The sequence below is a fragment of the Cricetulus griseus genome, chromosome 2 (assembly GCF_003668045.3).
Source record: "Cricetulus griseus strain 17A/GY chromosome 2, alternate assembly CriGri-PICRH-1.0, whole genome shotgun sequence".
Lineage (NCBI taxonomy): Eukaryota > Metazoa > Chordata > Mammalia > Rodentia > Cricetidae > Cricetulus > Cricetulus griseus.
In genome coordinates, this window is record NC_048595.1 from 276,333,020 (window position 1) to 276,353,358 (window position 20,339).

Consider the following 20,339-nt stretch of genomic DNA (forward strand, 5'->3'; position numbering starts at 1 on the left):
TTAAGATATCAAATTCAAAGTAAGTACAAGGCAGAATAACTGTATGCCTTTCTCTGTGCTGTTTATTGGACCTAGGTAGTGGGTACTATTCACAGAACCACTACTTGCCTAGCTTTTGCAGCCTTCTTCAGGAGAGCTGCGATGGAGTTCTATCTTATGCAATTGATGGTGTTTTCAGATGAAAAGTAGTCATCCTCTTTCCCTTCCTCCAGCTTAACCCTCCTCATTATGCTTAGGCCCTTTACATGCATCCTTAAGACATTTCCCTGCCCCATTTGCAGATATTTCTTCAACTACTTGACTGCCTTGCTCTGGGCCAAGTGTGCACATGACTGGCTCACGTTAAGAGCTTGAAAGAGAATTGCTTTGTGCTTCTAGATGGATTACAGTCCCTTGCTAATTATCAGTAACCATTTAGTGCCATTTAACCTTCTGAAGAGCTTGCAGGGTAAAAGAGGTAAGCATTAATAGGGCCCATCTCCCCGGATGGGCAACAAGAGTAACCCTTCCTTTACGGAACTCTGATTTATTTTAGCATTTCATGCTGCTTGAGGGTCGTGCCCTCATAGCCTTCCATGCTGCCATCTCAGTGTTAAAAGCATCGCATCACTGCACAGCTATCTACCAGGGAGCATGATTCATTAACCTCATTTAATTCTGAATTTCCAGTGAGAACTTAGACAGGACTCAACAGCACAGGCTTCTAAATGATTTCACATTTCTCATATCCAAAACTGTTAAGTGAGGAAATTGAACTAACTGTTTACTTCTTTGCCATCCAATCCGATCCCTGCTTTCTTCTGGTATTACAGGGACTAATTTCCCAATCTGTCAAAATTGGCTTGCATGGAAGAAGTGTTTGAGTATTTGTTTATGACATTGGTCTTCATGTCATCTATTTTGTTTGATGTTAGGTTTACTCTGTATAACAGAGTGTATATAATTTTAATTCTGGGAATTTTGACAAAATATGCCACCAAATAGTAAATAAAACAGAATAATGGATGCTGATTTCTTTTGTTTTGATCACTTTCTGGTTGTTGATTTTTCTTCCTGACTGTTGATGTTGTTCATGAATGGAAGGGTTTTCCACACATGGAAAGCTTTATTAAGGCGTGAACATCACTGTAGTGCTCTCCCTCAGAGATTTCAAAGCCATGTATCTTTATTGGCCGAACCCTTTCTCTGCAGCCTTGCTGTTTTATTCCATTCACTGTCTTTGCTGAATTGGAAAACATATCACCTGCTGTGATTTCAAGAAATTTGCTTCACACTTGCAGTATTTAAAGTTCTCAAGTTGTGGAGTGTTTTTGTGAAACATACTGAAGTGTTTCTATATCCTATTGTATGTCTGTCTTTCTGTAGCTCTTGAATGTGAAGGGAAGCAGTAATGAGGAGCTAGGTCTCCTGTCAGGGTGTTGTGGCTTGAGGCTATTTTGTGAGTCTAGGTGTGGTCCACTGATGCTTAGGAATCTGTGCATTGAATGTGAGGCCAAGTTCCCTTGGCAATGGAAAGCAAAGAGAAGCCTCATTGATTGTGCCATTGAGTCTCTTGAGAAATATGGTGAAGATATAGATCTATAGCATTGCAAAACTAGTCTTCTTAGTTTTATATACAGATCTATATATGATATGTAGGTGATACTCAATGATACTGCAGAATTTATGATTCAAGTAGTGAGAGGGAACAACATCAAAAAAAGACAGGGACCCATAAAGGTAACCCAGACTGGTTTCAGATTTGTTAGACAGGTGATTCTGAGTATTCAGTGAGCTTTTACTTGAATTTCTCCATGCTCATTAAGAACTGGACATCCTCAGGAAGAGAGACCATTTCCGTTTGGGCTGCTGTAACAAGTGCCCTGAGATGAATAGACCATGAACAGTAGGACTCTTTTCTCCCCATTCTAAAGATAGGGAAGTCCAGATCAGACAATCACAGATTTGATGTCTGGTGAGAGCCCATATTCTGACTCAGGGATGCTGCCCTCATACTATGTCCTCTCATAGGAGAGAAAGCAAGGTAGCCTTTTGGGGCCTCTATTTCATAAAGGTGCTAATCCTGTCAAAAGGATGCTACCTCATGACTGGACCAACTATCCAAGGTTTCGTGTTTTCATACTATCACATTTAGGAGTAAAATTTTAGTCTATCAATGGGCTTGAGAGGCACAAAACCTCAGAGCATTGTAGTAGACTTATAAAGGAAGACCAGCTGAGAAGGGCAGGAAACTGTTGTTGAAGAATGCAATCTCCTCTTCCTAATTGAGATTCATTGCCTATTGGTCTCATACAATGCTTAATCTATACCATGAGTTATAGAGAGGAGGACTACAACTGCACGCCCCCCTCTGGTGTCTGTTTTTTTGTTGATAATTTCATAATTATTTATTATTCTTAGTGACTATGACTTATTAATATATTCTTAGTCTATTACTAAAAGTGTTATTTAGGGTTTGTAGAAACTTTTCAAAATTCAGAGAAATATACACAGAAGGAAATCTAGATTTTCCTATAACCCCTTTAGGTGAAGAATATATTATTTTGATTTTTTTCAGTCTTTTAATGTATTTGTGTTGTGTTATGTACAACTGTATATGATAATTTGAAAACATCTTTAACATTTAAGTAAATGTAGCTTATGGCTTAGTACACTGGTTTTCAAACTCAATTGTTAATTACCACTGATGTATTATAGTTTTCACTTTAAAGTAAGCCATTTGTCGCCGGGCGTTGGTGACGCACGCCTTTAATCCCAACACTTGGGAGGCAGAGGCAGGTGGATCTCTGTGAGTTCTAGACGAACCTGGTCTACAAGAGCTAGTTCCAGGACAGCCTCCAAAGCCACAGAGAAACCCTGACTCAAAAAACAAACAAACAAGAAAAGTAAGCCATTTGTCGAATGTATTTATGCATCAATGTTCTTAAGGTCGATACTTGGAAAATAGTTTTACAGCTTTTGTTGTAAATTGCCACATTCTCTACAATCTATAAGAAATATTATTATTATTATTATTATTATTATTATTATTATTACTATTATTATTTATTTTGGTTTTTCGAGACAGGGTTTCTCTGTGTAGCTTTGGAGCCTATCCTGGTACTCACTCTGGAGACCAGGCTAGCCTTGAACTCACAGAGATCCTCCTGCCTCTGCCTCCCAAGTGCTGGGATTAAAGGCTTGTGCCACCAACATCAGGCAAGAAATTTTATTTTTAACTTTGACTTTATTCGTCTTCCCATCAAGTAAACTATCTTCCCATTTAATAGAAAAAAATTATTTTCCCCTTATTGTTTCTTAATGAAGACAAATGTACACATGAATATTCTTCAAAAGCTGTATAATAAATTGTATGTGAAGGAAAGGCCAGGCCCACCCAGGGAAAACAAGTTTGTAAAAATTTGAAAAACATCCATTATTACATGGTGTCTTGCTTTGGCCATGTGTAAAGTGCATAAAGAAATAATCACATTGAATGTTAAACAAAATTCAGTGATTTGTAATAATAGTTATAAAATTTCAAAAACTGCCCACTCACCCTAAAATACTAACATCAAGTAGGTTGATACACGAAATGTAGATTATTATAAATCCCGCTTTTAGGACATGGGGAATCAATGTATTGAAGATTACAGGCTGTTATTTTCGGTGTTGGAACTGTGAGAACACTTGGTTTTGTTATATATTATCGATGGTAAAATGAAGTGTTTCGATTGAAAACAACTCTTCTACAAATACAATAGTAGTTTTGCAGAAATCCCATGGCATGCCTCGGTGACCCTTAGCATTTACATTGTATCTGTGCTTTTCTCTTTAGGACATCCAGGCTGAAATTGATGCCCACAATGACATATTTAAAAGCATTGATGGAAACAGGCAGAAGATGGTGAAAGCGCTGGGGAATTCTGAGGAGGCAACAATGCTTCAGCACCGATTGGATGATATGAACCAAAGATGGAATGATTTGAAAGCAAAATCTGCTAGCATCAGGTCAGAATACTCAACATCAAAATAAGACGTGTGTGTGTGTGTGTGTGTGTGTGTGTGTGTGTGTGTGTGTGTGTGTGTGTATCAGAAAGAGAAATGACAGTCTATCACCAATGCAACTCTATCAGAATTTGTATAAGATTGAATTCCAAAGTCTATTTTCTTGCAAGTTGAGACTGAAGATATATTTAGCAGTAGAACACTTTCCCTGGGTTCAATCCTCAGCACTACCAAAAGAATAAATGAATGAATAGAAGTGTTTGCTTCATTTATAGCCATTGCATTCTCCTGTTTGTACCAAGCTATTCACAGATATTCATGTTGTAAACCTTAGAACAGTTATGATAATAATGTCACTGACACATGGTAATTGCCAAGTGTTTAAGATTGCTAGAGCCATATCTGTCTGTATATCTGTCTATCTGAGACAGGGTTTCAATATATATCATTCACGGGTTGGCCTACAACTCACTTTATAGATCAGACTGAACTTGAACTCATAGAAATCTGCTTGCTTTTGCCTCTCAAGTGCTGGAATAAAAGGCATACACTTTTTAAAAATAAGGTTTCCTATAGCCCAGGCTGATCTTGAGTTTGTTGTGTAGCCAACATTGGCTTTTCATGCTTTATTTAAAAAAAGAAAAAAAACCCTTAATTTTTATTATGTTCATGAATATAATCTTTCTAAGTATATGTGCACCATGTGTGTAGCAGTTCATGGGGGCAGAAGAGAACACTGTGCTCTCTAGAACTGTGGCAGCTCACAGTTGCCCATAATTCCAGTTCTAGAGGGCATGATGTCCTCTTCTGCTCCCACACAATCATATTACTTAATTTATGCCGTAGGGATCTTATGGCTTCTCAGAAGGTGTCCCTGTTGTTAAGTAGCACTTGGTGTTCTTGAAAAAGAACACTGGTAAAGTGAATGGTCAGAATTTTTATACGAGAAAAGAGAAACTTATTGACTATTAAGATTGACCTAGTAAGATACAAGCCAGAGTTTGAATGTAGATCTTTTTTAATTTGGTTTTTTGAGACAGTGTTTCTTTGAGTAACTGCCCTGGCTGTCCTGGAACCCACTTTGTAGACCAGGTTGACCCTGAACTCACAGAGATCCACCTGTCTCTGCCTGGAGAGTTCTGGAACTAAAGGCGCATGCCACCACTGCCCGGTGACTGTACATCTTTTTTTTTTTTTTTTTTTTTTTTTTTGGTTTTTCAAGACAGGGTTTCTCTGTGTAGCTTTGGAACCTATCCTGGCACTCGCTCTGGAGGCCAGGCTGGCCTCGAACTCACAGAGATCCGCCTGCCTCTGCCTCCCGAGTGCTGGGATTAAAGGCGTGTGCCACCAATGTCCAGCTGACTGTACATCTTTTTAACTCTTGGTATTGAACTTATTTTGCTTCATAAAGTTTTTTATGTCCAATTTGAAGATGCATTTATTGAGATTAAATGCCTCTTATGGACACTAGAATGGAAAGTGGTGATTTATGCCTGCTTTGGGTAAGAGTAAACTTCAGTAATTATGAGCTTTAGGATCAGAAGTCTCATGAGAAAACATCATTGATGAATCACCCAAAGTAACAGAATGGTGCCCTTATTGGAATTCAAGCATATTTTAAGGTCATATTCAATAGATGATAGAATTTCTAATTGGCAATAAGTTAAGGGGATACTGACAGAAGAACATATTACTGAGAGTGGTAATTCAAAAGAGGAATGTTGATAGAAAGCCTTCAATTTGATTGTATCATGTGTTGAATATGTATAACTGTAAAACCAAATGACCCTCAATTTGATTCTTGCACTTTACTATTTATTTTCTGTTCTCAAACAAATTACTTCACCCCTCTGAACTTTACCAAATTGTACTATCAGAACCCAACACACCTGATTGTCCAGAAGACTAAGTAGAAGGATTTGATAGTTTCTCAGTCTCTGTAGACCCTGGTAAAGGTAAAGTCGAGACTATTTTTTATATGCAAGGTTGGGTGAGTGGATCAGCTTTAGTTGGTTTTGGGAATCCATGCAGTGACTGCCAGAGTACAGAAATCTTCCACTAGTATTTATTATGAATGATTTTCTTTAGAATTCAGGTAGCATGTCCTGGAACGTTTGTGCTTTCTGGGGTCTCATAGATAAAAACATACAGTCCTGGGGGCTGCAGAGATGGCTCTGCTTTTCCAGAGGACCTGGCTTCAATTCCCAGAACTCACATGGCGGCTCACAACTGACTGTAGTTCCAGTTCAGACAACCTCACACAGACATGCAGGCAGAAAAAAACACCAATACATATAAAATAAAAATAAATAAATCATTAAAAACAGTACAGTCCTTCTGTTTGTTAAGAAGGATGAGATGTGGCATGCTGCCCACTTCTCTATAGATCCAGTTGGAAATTCTGTCTGCATCAGCTGCCTATTCTGTTTGTGCTGGAAATGGAAGCCTAAGCTTCGCTTATGCTGTGTAGATGCTATGCTTACGTCTACAGTGACTCACTTGTGTTGTCCATGATTTGATATGTGTAACTAATGATGAAATAACTTTTTGTTTTTATCTTCAAAAATGTAAAAAGAAACCACATATCATTTACATATTTATATGAGATAAACTGGTTTATTTTTCTCAGTATTGGGCTCAGCTTAGAAAAAAGTGGAACAGGACAGTGTTTTGGAGCATCACACTTTGGAGAAACACTGTCTTCAAATACTGATATTGCCATGCAACATTTATGCTACAGTGGGCAAGTCCTTAACTGTGTGCCTCAGTTTCCTTGTATGTGAATTTAGAGTAATTTCTTTAATAGTGCTGGCATGCATCTCTCATTTAATCCATACAAAGTGTCTACAGGAAGTGACCCATATTTATTATTGTTATTGGTTACTACTTTGTTTGGCACTACTTTATTTAGAAGATACAGGAATTTCTCCCTTCCTAAATGCCTCTCGTATCTTAGTCACTATTGTAGGAAATGCTCAAGGAATTCACCAGTAAGTAGTGGATTCTGAACCAACGTGAAAGAAAAGTGGATTCAGCTGGCCTCCTTAAGAACCCCAATGCCATGGAATGGTTTTCTTTAGAATTCAGGTAGCATGTCCTGGAACGTTTGTGCTTTCGGGGTCTCATAGAAGCCAGGTGAAAGGAGATGGCTTAGAGTTTAGATTGCTAATTCAACCCTAGAATGATGCAGAATTCCCAGCAGCCACTGCTCAAGGTGGCTTTCCAAGTGCAGCACTCTACATGCAAGAGCGTGGAGGTGGGGGGAACCTTTCTCTGAAGGTCTATTGCCAAGAAAAAATTCCTCTGTGGGCGCTTGTCTATTTCATCCCCACCTACCTTATTATACATGCAAATAATGTGGGCGGGGTTTCTGTTCAGGTCACTCCTCAGCTGTTTCCTTTCTGGCCTTAGGAGTCCAGCCAGGTTCTCACATTGCCTTCTGTTGGTATCAAATCCTCTGATGTCTTTAATATTTCTGGAGACTCATTCACTACTCTTCTCTGTAATTAATTGAAAATTGCCTTTTCTCTTAATTGCTTACGTTGCTTGAAATGATCTTTAATAGAGGTTAATTTCCTCCATTTACCTTGTCTGGAAGCCTGAATATTTATGACTTGGGCAGATACCAAATATCAGAGTCTCAGTCATAAACTGGCCTTGGACAAATATCTGTCTGTAAAAGGAGCCCTGTTCCATAGGCATAAGTGGTAATTGGCAGCCTCAGATTGCTAGTCCAGCATCACTTCCCCATCTATTTTTCTTTTAGAAGTAAATACATCTCTACTTTTTCCACCTTATCATTTTGCTCCTTATCTATAGGACCATATGGTTGCTATTTCCTTGACATGAATATGTTACTTCCTTCTACCCTCTTCCCTTAGTTCTTATTCTTGGTGGAAGTATCCACACTGATAGCTTTTCTCTTTGTAGCTCCAACTGTTCTAGAACTCACTCTATAGACCAGGCTAGCCTCAAACTCAGAGATCCGCCTGCCTCTGCCTCTCAAGTGCTGGGATTAAAGGCATGTACAATGAACACCAGGAAATAATATTTTGTATTTTAATTTTCAAGTTTCTCTTTGCACTATTTGGGAAAGTTTTCATCTTTGTTCTGTTCTCAAGTCCCATAGAGCTTCTGATCCTGAGGCTCCACTGTTTTTTGTGTCTTCTTGGCCTCACTGAGGTACTTGGTCCCAGGGGACCAAGGACAGGCTCCTCTTCAGAGCACATACTTTATCTGGCCCCATTCCATCTGATCATGTGAATTCCTCAGAGATGGCCCTGGTTAAACCAAATCAAACTTATATGTACAGCATCATCAATAAGACACTCTCCTGTGAAAGTGATGGATCTTTTCCAGCAGGTCCTCCTCCTTCCTTAGCTGCTTCTGTACTAGAACCATCTCTGTACTATTATATAGCTTTGTGATTTTTTTAATCCATTATATTTATAATGAAAATGCATTACTCCAGCTACTCGCAGCCCATCTAAAAATGTACATCTTCCAGCACTTTCTTCTTTCTATCCATTCATTTAATGTTTTTCATACAATATATTATGATGGTATTCTTTCTCTCTCCCTAAGTCCTCGCAGGTCACACCAACCTTCATCCAGTATTCTTAATATTGGCATGCTTGGTTTCTGTCTTTGTTTGGTCTTGTATTCCTGTAACAAAAGCAATCTGTAGAGACAAAGGTTTATGTCACTCAAACTACAACATCATAATCTACCATGCAATGCAGTCAGGGCAGGAATTGGAGGCAGGAGCTGAAGCAAAGACTATGGGCGGGTCCTGCTTACTAATCTGCCTTCATGGCTTGTGGTACCTGCTTCTTTATACAACCCTGGACCACAAGGTTGGTATCCACCCACAGTGAGCTGGGCCTTTCCCCATCACTCACTAATCAAGACAGTACCCCATAGACTTGCCTACAGGCCACTCTTATAGGTGCTTACTTAACCCCTTCCACCCAGCCTGAAGTTCTTCGGAAGACATTATTCTAGTTGAAGCCAGGCCCTTGGATTTCCTCCCATGCTGAGCTTTCTTTTCACACTGTCACAGAAGTACCTCTTCCCTCTCTATCCCCTACTACTGATCTTGTGTTAATTTTTCTTTCCTTCCTTCCTTAGTTTCCCCCTCCCTCCCTTCCTCCCTCCCTCCCCCTCCTCTCCTCCCTCCTCCCTCCCTCCCTCCCTCCCTCCCTCCCTCCTCCTCCCTCCCTCCCTCCCCTGTTGTGTCTGTGTACATGTGTGTTCATGATCATGTGTCTGTTCAGGTCCATCTGTAGGTAGGTACACATACATGGCCGCCAGAGATCAAAGATGCAAGATGCTTATCTTCCAGTATAGCTCTTGACCTTCCTCTTCTCTTCTCTTCTCTTCTCTTCTCTTCTCTTCTCTTCTCTTCTCTTCTCTTCTCTTCTCTTCTCTCTTCTCTCTTCTCTCTTCATCTCTCTTCTCTCTTCTCTTCTCTTCTCTTCTCTTCTCTTCTCTTCTCTTCTCTTCTCTTCTCTTCTCTTCTCTTCTCTTCTCTTCTCTTTGTTTGAGGAAGGTTCTCTCATTGAACCAGGTGCCAGGGAGTCCCAGAGATTCTCCTGTCCCACCACTCCAGTGCTGGGTTACAAATGGCACCTTTTATGTGGGTACTGAATCTGAACTCAGATTCTCACACTTGTATTCCCAAGCATTTTGCCAACAGAACCATCAGCCCAGCTTTGTGTTGCCATGGAAAGGGAGGAAAAATGCTAAGGTTTCTTTTGTATAATTTGATACTGTCTACTTTTAGTTGGGGTTATCATCCTGAATACTTTTCTGTTTTATTCACTGCCATGCCTCTCTTTCTCTGTGAATGACTTATTTTCTGAGGAAGCCATTCGATTGGTGACCCCTCTGTGCTCCTTCAAGTAGATATTTGTGCATTCTGTATTTCAAATCATGTTTAGGTTGGTATTACCTAATATCATGGAATGTTTCATTTAATTTATTGTTTTCAGGAAGAGGATATCTGCTCCTCCTCCTCCTCCTCCTCCTCCTCCTCCTCCTCCTCTCTCCTCCTCCTCCTCCTCCTCCTCCTCTTCTTCTTCTTCTTCTTCTTCTTCTTCTTTCTTTTTGTTTTTACATAAAGTATATTCTGAAGTACTATCTTCTTTGACTATTGTATGGTCACCAGGGCAATTGTGTTAAAGTCTTTTTGAGTAACCGTGATCAGACCTTTTAAATACTAAAATTCAGTGGACTGAATATTCTTTAGCATCTTAAATAAAATGAATACACACACACACACACACACACACACACACACACACACACACACACACACACACCGTGCCAGTACACAAGGAGTTAGCTGAAGACATAAGATTTCATTTGTAAAATAGGCTCTTAAGAATACTGGCACTATTTTATGATCACTTGTAAAACCAAATTGGAATTACACTAATAAATTCAAGATTGCATGGCACGACTTACATATTAAAATTAAATTTATTTAATGTAAGATTATGTTAATTAAATATCCTCTTATCAGCTTAATGATGTTTAATATAGATCCATCCTAATAAGAGGTTCCAAAGGCCAGGGAAGTTGTCAACTGTAATGGTAACAGAGTTCAAAGATAAAATTCTATCTTGCGTTTCTTTTATAAGCCTCTTAAAAGTTTGGGGTATTGTTTCAAAGCCCTCAGAGAAGATGACCTTTTGCCATCATCCTTTATATCTCATGTTATGACATTTTACAGCTCTACTCTTAACCTTAAGGAGTTGGTTTTGCTAACCACATTATAAAACTAAAGTCTCATTTCTCTAAATGTAAGAGAACAAGATTCTACTCTCTCACTATTATCACATTCTCCAGTAGGGCTTTCTGTGATAACAGGAAGGAGCCCTGTCAATCTGGTTTCTTCATGACCATAAGTGGCACATTGAACTCTTCCAATGTGGCTAGTGTAAATGAGGAACTGAATTTAAATATCATTTATCTTGAAGAACCTAAATTTATGTTTTAGTAGCCACACATCATGGGTGACAGTCATATCAGACAATAGCTTTGGAGTGCTCTTTAGTGGCTGAATTTTAAGGACTTATGTTTTTTTTTTTTGGGGGGTGTTTATGCTCATTTTGGAAGCAGGAATAATTTGTTTTGAATGTTGTTACCTGATACATATATTCTTAGTTATATTAGTTGAGGTTTTTGTTGTTGTTTTTATAACATAATTTAAAGTCAGTTGGCTTCACAATAAACTGAAAAGTGATCACATTTATACCATGAATTAAAGATTTCATTCTATATAGTTTTTTTTATACTACAAGAGGTAATATGGCTTGGCCTCCTCTTCTCTGAGATCCTGATACACTTTAGGAGAATAACTTTGCAAATGTATTTTGACTTGTGTACAATATAGATGAGCAATTTATATTTTTCCTCCTTCTGCTGTTTAACCAAAGCCTTGGTTGGTTAAAGTTTACTTTCTCCCAGGACTGCCCTTTGGTGCTTCTGTGTCCTGTACCTAGTGGAGTGGCCGTCAGACTTCCCATCTTGGGCATGTATTTAGTGAACTTCTCCTAGTTTGACTTTAGAATGTTGACAGTTTCCCTTTTTGTGTTGCAAGCAGCATAGCACCTAAGGTGTGATCTGTGGACATTGGTTCATATTGATAAGTGAAAACTGTTTTCCCTCTGTCCTCTCACCCACCTCTTTTCCTTCCTTTGGATGGGGTCTCATGTATCCCAGGCTGGCTTGGAACTCACTGTATAGTTGAGAATGATCTAGAATTGTTGATTCTCCTGCCTCTACCTCTTGAGTGCTGGGGTGACAGACAGGCTTCACCTCACCTGGTTTATGATGTGCTGGGGATCAAATCAGAACCTTGTGTGTACTGAGCAAACACTCTATCAGGTCATTCCTGTCCCTAGATGACAAACTGGTACCTTTTAGCATGTGACCCTCCATACACTATTTTCTTTGTTGATGCTTATATTCTGGAGAAAAGTATAATAACTTGTTTGAGGACAGTTCCTTTGAAAAATCACTTTGTGATTTAAAAGATAGCATTCCACTCTGAAATTCTTTTTCTACTGTAGTTCATTGGTAAAATAAACTTTTAATGAACTTTTGTCTAACAAACCTTTATATTATAATTTTTGAATAACTAATCATGTTAAAAGTTGTAAAAGTTAGATCTTTTTTAAAACAGATTTCATTAAGAAGGGTATCTATGAAGCAGAATCCATTGTAGATACCAAAGTTAATACTGTAGTCAATGAAAGGGTCTATTGCACTGCATATATCACATGTCCAAAGAATGAAAATATTCACTAAGACACTGTGATAAATCAACTATTGAAAAACTTTTCTGCAGGTACTGAGTTAGGTAAAGCAGTATTCTGCCTGAAAATGCCCAGAACATGTTGAAGACCTGTTATCTGTATTGTTGGGGCAATTCAAGTTATAGTTATGGTGTGAGAACACAACTAAGCCAAACACCAACATATAGTTTGTCCTTACAAAGCCTTCAACCCAGATCTTTCATCTTTCAACTAAAATGAAACAGGAACACCAAAGGCTACTGTGGAAGCTTGTGCCTATTTGGGCATATGGTAGTAATCTGCTAAGTACAGAGGTGCAATGGACTGGAGAAAAAGTAGAACAGGTTTGCCAGGCAGAGATTCTGTCTGATGAGCTCAGTGTTTATTATGGGAAAGCAGAGATGTGGAGAAGCACATGGAACCGCTGCTTCTGTTTTCATTTCAAAGCCATTGCAGCATCTCTTGTAGAAAGGATAGCCTGCATTTATGCAGATGGTCCTTTGGGGGCTGAGTACCTGAATACCATAACACTCGATGATCAATTCCAGTATTTTCGTGTAGTGACAAGAGTCCATTGCATTCAGAAAGGTATTTGTGTGCTCTTCAGGAAGCATGTAGGACTGGATTACCAAGGAACATAATATGTAGCTAAGTTATTGTTTGATGATGAAACTACAGACACTCAAGATGCAGCACTAGATCTGAGTAAGAGGTTGTATGTGCACATGAGTGCACAGGAGATTCATCACTTCTTGGTTGAATGGGGACCTGTGGTTTCTAGCTGTCTTTTGCATTTAAAAAAATTGCAACAGCCCTGTCAAAAATATGTAAGTAACAAGAATTTTGCATTACCAGCTTATTTCTGTACAGGGCTTTCAGTTAGTATAATTGGAATTACTTAGCTGTGCTGTATGGCAAGATAACTTGTCATTTATCAGGAAACTTTTTTTCCAAAATTAGTAGGAATACAGGAAAGATAGAGCTCAAGCAGTATCAGGATCTTGACAAAGCACACAGTTTTATCAAGTTAGGTCAATCCTAACTACTGTGGAAGAAATAGAAACAATAGTAAAAGGACAAAAAGAAAATTAATTTGTGTGTGTGTGTGTGTGTGTGTGTGTGTGTGTGTGTGTGTGTGTGTGTGTGTTTGCACGCACATGCACATGGTGTCTAAGTGCATAGGAAGCCAGAAGTCAGGTGTCTTCCACTGTTGTTCTTTACTTATTGATTGAGTCAGGGTTTGTAGCTGAACCCAGAGCTCATGGATTGGAGCTACTGTAGCTAGTTGTCTTTGCACCCTACCCAGGTCCTCCCCTCCTTCCCTGTTCTGGGATTAAAGGTAGCCACCATTTCTCCTTGCCTTTTTTGATGTGGATCCTGGGAACCCAAAGTCCAGTTTTCTTGCTTGCATGGCAAGCACTCTATCCACCAGTCCATCTAAACCAAACTAAATAAACTAAAATGAAAATTAAACTATAGAGAATTGAGATAATTATAAAATTCTTTGGACATCTTTAAGACTTAAAAATTATGTTTCAGTTTTTTATAGCTAACCTTTTGGAATGGGACATAGAATGTTCAAGTTTGAGTAGTTGGTTTTATTAGCCAGGTGGCAATGCAGCTGTGAATAGATTGAAAGCTAATTGGCCTTGCAGTAACTCTGTGAATGCAGGATCATGGTATTTTAAAGTGAGCATGGAGCACCAGCTTTTCCTTTTGGCCAGAAATATTTGGATGATAGACTCTGGTTATTGTTTTGTGAACTGGAGATGAGCTAGATTAACTTTTAACCAAGACTTATGATAGCATTGAATCAGTGGACACTGCTGGAAATGGGAAATAGCATCTAAATGTGACCAATGAGGTAATACTTGTTGTGTTACCTATAGCAAAACTGTTAACTTTGAGACAGAAGCTCAAGTGGATCAGGTGCACAAAGGACATTTCTGAAAGGTCTGAGTAATGATAGTGGCTGACCCTGGTGGGTTGCTTCCATGCCCTTCATAAGGGATCAGATTTATGGAGATGAGGATCCTAATGCCAACATCGTGGTAAAAGTATTCTTAGAGATATGGAGTCTGAATGGATAAGTGATATATGCACGCACCCTACCCCTGTAAGTCTTTCCTGTTGGAAGAAGTGTAATGAGTTATGTGAATCTCCAACAACCTTGACTCTCTGAACCAGATTGATCACCGACAGGCAAGGCAGTCCATCTCACCAGCTTAGCACTAAGTCCACATTCATGACTGCCCCTCCAAGGTGCTGCTGTACTGAGAAAAGTTCAGTTCCTCGAATGACTATAGTTTCTCTAAATCAGTGGTTCTCAACCTGTGGATCACGACCCCTTGGGAGTCATTGAATGACCCTTTCACAGGGGTTACCTAAGACCATTGGAAAACACAGATGTTTACATTATGATTCATAACAGTAGCAAAATTAGTTATGAAGTAGCAACAAAAATAATTTTATGGTGGAGGAGTCACTACAACATGAGGAACTATTAAAGTTTGCAACGTTGGGAAGGTTGAGAACCACTGCTCTAAAAAGTCCCATGTTTTTAAATCCAGCCGTCTATGGGTTCCAGGCTACATGGGTAGGCTTCTTCCAGGGTCTTCACAAGAGCAGGGAAGAATCTGTCCTCATATTAATACTAAGCTTCTCAAAGGATTTCACTCTACTAGAACTGTAGCCAAATATAAAATCATCATTGGTTATGAAGTTCATAATTGATGGCTGTGTCAAAAAGGGAAATAATTACTAAAACAAATATGCCATCATTAAGTCAGAATATATAGACATAGATATAGGTATATGTATATATATTCAACAGAATACCTAGCATGTACGAAGCTCTCATTTTGATTGTCAACATAAACACACATGTACATGCACATATACATAAGTAAATAATTAAGTATATAAAATACCATGGTGAGTGAGTTTTGACTACTTGTTCTCTTTTCACATGGCCATTGGCACAGGATACTAGTCAACCTAAAGCCAAATAGTGTCCTGGATAAGTAATGATGTCTTAGGGTTTCTATTGCTGTGAAGAGACACCATGACCATGGCAACTCTTATAAAGGAAAACATTTAATTGGGGAGGCTTGCAGTTTCAGAGGTTTAGCGCATTATCATCACGGTGGGACATGATGCTGGAGAAGGAGCTGAGAGTTCTACCTCTTGATCTGTAGGCAGCAGGAAGTGAACTGTATACCACACTGAACAGAGCTTGAACAAAGGAGACCTCAGAGCCTATTCCCACAATGACACACTTCCTCCTACAAGGCTATACTTATTCCAAAAAAAGCCATACCTCCTAGTAGTGCCACTCCCTTTGGGGGCCATTTTCTTTCAAACTACCACAAATAACTTACTGTTTTTCAATGGTTTGGAATTAGAAATTCCAACAAATAGAAATTGGAAATATTTCTAATGTCTTGCTTATTACAGTTTTCTTGCTTATAATAAAAATTGAGGGTTAATAATACCCCTTTAAGATCAGTCTTTTTTTTATTTAGAGAGAGAAAAATAAATAAACTTTATGTAAACATCTTTTAATCATAAAAGGAAATAACCAGTGTCTGTTCTTCTTTCATTTTTTTTCCTATTTCTCTTTCTTCTTCTTTTTTTTTTTCCAAAGGAAAAAAAAAGTCTATGGTTGCCTAGAATACATTATCTATGGAGACCAGACTGGTCTTGAACTCACAGAGATCTGCTTGCTCTGTTTCCTGAGTGCTGGGTTTAAAGATATGAACCACCAAACAGGCTTCAAATGTTTTATATCTTTTCCATTTCTTTCCTCCCTCTCACTATGTAGTTAGGTGAAAATAAGGAAAAATCTTTGAATCTTTGTATTTAATGTTTGTATAGTGTATGTGAGCTATCAGAGCCTGGTTTGTAATTTAACATATTACAGACATAGCCTGGATAATATAGCTTTTTTTTTTTTTTTAAACATAACTGTTTCTCATAGGTCATGTTCTCTGAGCCAAGAATCAGTCTGCCTCTTTTTTGGAAGTGAGTGTTGTTTGATCAGACTGGATGATTAGGCCGCAGGAGTACGTGTTGTTTTTTGTAATTATAACTGGAAACTGGCGCTTCTTCATGTAGTCATCCTTGCCTGTCAACAGGGCCCATTTGGAGGCCAGTGCTGAGAAATGGAACAGGTTGCTGGCATCTCTTGAAGAACTGATCAAATGGCTAAATATGAAAGATGAAGAGCTTAAGAAACAGATGCCCATTGGAGGGGACGTTCCCGCCTTACAGCTTCAGTATGACCACTGCAAGGTAAGTGCACAGTCTGTTGGGCTCTTTTTACTTATTTTAAATTCAATTGAATGGAGTTCTACAAAAATGAAAATATAAACTAATTGCCACAGCTTTCGCCCTCTTTGACTTCTGGTTGTCGATATTTGGGCGTTTTATTTCATTATATTCTTTGCTTCCATTTGTTTCATGTTTCATTGTTTGTTCATATTTAACTAAAAACTTCCATAGCACAGCTATCCAAAGCAGAATATTGCTTCTAGTTTATCATGAAGTTCATCTAAGTTTCTAATAGGTTTCTTTGGATATCAGTATATTGGAAAAAAGTTCATCTACAAGTTATCCTTTATTTTTATGTGTGCATGCATGGATGGATGGATGCATACATACATGAATTTTAAAGATGGATCTTGCTTTGTAGCCCAGTCTGGCCTCAGATTCACCATGTAACCTAAGCTAATCTCGGCCTTGTATTGATCCTTCAGCTTTAGCCTCCAAGTGCTAGGATTATAGGGATGTGCTTGCTGTTACACCTGACAATAATTTAAACAAAAGTGCAGAAGTCATGCTGTCAGAAAGAATCATCAAGTAGAGTGGGGTGGTGGTATGACTTCGATTCCAACACTCAGGAGGAAGAAGCAGGTAGATCTCTGTGAGTTTGAGGCCAGCAAAGGTGACATACTAAGAGCCTGAATCAAGTTAATTAATAAATACATAAATAAAATTACAAAGTAGTTCTAAGGATATAGCTCCATAGTAGAGCACTTGCCCAGTTTGCTAGAGGCTAAAACAAAAAACCAAACCTGAAACCATCTTGTTAATGAAAATAAAAGTAGGGAAAAACTGTAGGGCAAATTTCAGTCCTGTATCAAATGAAGACCACAATGTGAAATGAAAATCATTTTATGTTTTATTTCCCTAAACTTCATCTCTCTTTAAGTTACATTTTCTTCTGCACAGACATCCATCCTTACACACACTTGTGCTTTTATTCTGACAAATGAACAATCCCGAAATGTCATCTGACATTTTCCCTAGCCCTTATATTTCATAAATATCTTTGCCTAGTCCAAGTTCTATTAATTTATTTATATCCTTTTATACAATTTTCTCATATATTGCATATCATTTAGTTCTATTGTATTTTTCCTATTCATATGCAGTGTGTATTCTCATTCTATGTCTCTACTTTTTAATACAGCATAATGTGTCTGTTCCCAGAACAGATGAACCCTAATATACACTTTCTTGGTGCAAGATACCATCTATTTAATAAGATGTTCTAACAGATATTGACAGGACCTTGAATGTTATTTCATTCTGACCCTTATGCTAAATGAATAAAATTACTATTTCAGTGGAAAGAGAACACGATGGAGAGATAACTCTGAAATAGACAGTTGGTCTATCAAACAACAACAATAATAGTGGATTTTAAAATAGTTACTTTACAAAATCAGTCTTTTCTTTTTAACTTTTGTTTGTTTGAGACAGAGTCTCTAAGTAGTCCTGGAACTTGCTATGTAGACCAGTCTGTCCCCAAACTCACACACATCTTCCTGCCTCTGCCTCCTGATTGCTGGGATTAAAGGTGTAATTTACCATGCCTGGTGTACCTTGTATTCTTCCAACTTTCTTCTGTGTTAGGATTATTTCTTTCTGCAGTTCAGGCATTGGTGAGGAAATAGAGTAATAAGCTTTTCCAATAATACTTAGTGTTTTGTGTGTGCAATAAATCCTGCTTGTGACCATGTCTCACTAGTTTGGAATAAAACTCAACTCTTAGGTATGAAGTTATTTTCCTCACAGAATCCTGGGCTCAGCACAACAGTTGGCCCTCCCACCCAGTCCCGTTTTCTTGTCTGTGCCTCTCAGTGGTGTTGCCTAAGTTTCGAGCCTATTGCCCTCTATCTTACAGTACTTCATGAGTTACTCTGCTTTAACTCTTTAGCCCCAGGCATTGACATGATCAAGATGATGTTGATAATGATGCTGGCAATAGTGTCAGTTCCTTTACTATGTAAGTGTTTACAAATGTCAGATACATACTTGGGTGCTATTTTTGTCACCAATGAGTCAATGCTGAACAAAAAAACCAAGTTCTTGTAGCTGAGAGTGTCACTCAGTAGTGGAATGCTCCCATAACGATGCAAGGTTCCTGATTAATTCCCAGAACCACAAAAATAATTATATGAAGATGTTGGAGAGAGTGTTCAATGGTTAGGAGCACCTACCCAGGTTTGGTTTTAGCACCCACACGGATGCTCACAACCATCCATCACTTAACTCCAGTTCCAGGGGATCCAATTCCATCTGACCTCCACAGGTACCAGGCATGCATAAAGTATATATGCATATATGCACTTCTACACATGAAATAAAATTAATACATCTGAAAAATGAATAACTACCCAAAAACGCAGTTCTTGACTGAGATGGCAAACAGTATGAAGAATGAAGAGTAGCTGGTTTCTAAATACATTTAGAAATAGAAAAACATGGTTGCTGGCTGCCTTGAATACAGGGGATGAAAGGGAAAGACTCAAGCATGTCATGGGGTAAAAGTTTTTGGACAAAGAAAATAGAAAGTATCATTTAGACAATGAGAAAAAATGATTGAAGGAGCAGGTAAGTCAACACCTTAAGGTTTAATGTGATAAGCTGTACATGCATATTAAGAAGTTGGGTGTGCAAACTTGAAGAAAGGTCAGAATTACAGAAAAAAAAAACAATGTAATACAGATCAGCCACAGGGGATGAAGCCTCATAGGAAGTGATTATAGATAGTAAAACGGGGTGTAAGAAGTGAGCAGCAAGGAGCCCAAGTATTACAGGTCAGGGAGTTGAGACTGAGATGGCAGTTCTGAAGAACCCAGAGAGAGCAGTAGTCTAGGACACCAAGCAAAGCACTGTACAGACGGCATAGTGGATACAAGGATCTAATACTGCTGGGGCATTAAGCAGAGGACAGAACATCAGACATCCCGATGGCTGTCTTGTTGCCTGGAACAAGGGTGAATTTAGTGATATGATGGAATCTGAAGCATGATTAGAGCAGACTCCAGAGAGACTATAACAGAAACACAGATATTTATTTGAGAAGTTTTTACAAGAAAGAGCAGTGTGTGACCTATCAGGTGCGGAAGGACTATGCAATCCTGTAATAGCTTTGTGAAGATGGAGAATGATTCTCTGTGCTGATGAGAATGACTCTTGAGAGCATAGAAAAATCAATGATATAGTAGAGAAGGTCTGAGGGAGAAATGACCAGCCTGGGCCCATTAAACTACTGGGGAGTTGGGTTTTTAGCGAGGAGAGCAGAGAGTTAAACCATCTTAATAGCAAAATACAGGAATTGTACAGGGATGGATGGGAGTAGTTTGGCGGATTTGAGTTGGAAACCTGAAGGTGTTATCAATGAAAGGAAAAGCAAGATGATTAACTGAATAGAAGAGGGAGGGCCGAAGACATAGCTCAGTGATAGAGTGCTTGTCTATTGGCAAAGCCCTTGGTTCAGTCCCCAGCACTGGGCTGGGGAGGGGTAGGGGTATGAGGAAAAAGAAGAGTAGATTCAAAGAGAGCAGAGGTAGAAAACGTAGTCTAAAAAGTGGGTGAGTTAAACTGGGAAGCTTTCACAACTGCACAGGCAGCCATTATGGGCTGGCTTGATGCTGGTGATTAGGCTAAGTGATTGAGCAGTGATTGTTCCTGATGGGTGGTGTGTGTGTGTGTGTGTGTGTGTGTGTGTGTGTGTGTGTGTGTGTGTGTGTGTGTGTG

General features: G+C 38.8%; 1 protein-coding gene across 7 annotated transcripts in view; it reads left to right on the forward strand.

The window, feature by feature from the left end:
* Positions 1-20,339, forward strand: part of Utrn (utrophin) — a 484,152-nt gene that overhangs the window by 328,218 nt on the left and 135,595 nt on the right. For all 7 annotated transcript variants that reach the window (XM_027402009.2, XM_027402014.2, XM_027402008.2 and 4 more), the window contains 2 exons: positions 3,818-3,990; positions 16,427-16,583. In XM_027402009.2, coding sequence (XP_027257810.1) covers positions 3,818-3,990; positions 16,427-16,583 — 330 coding nt within the window. The remainder of the gene's footprint in view (positions 1-3,817; positions 3,991-16,426; positions 16,584-20,339) is intronic.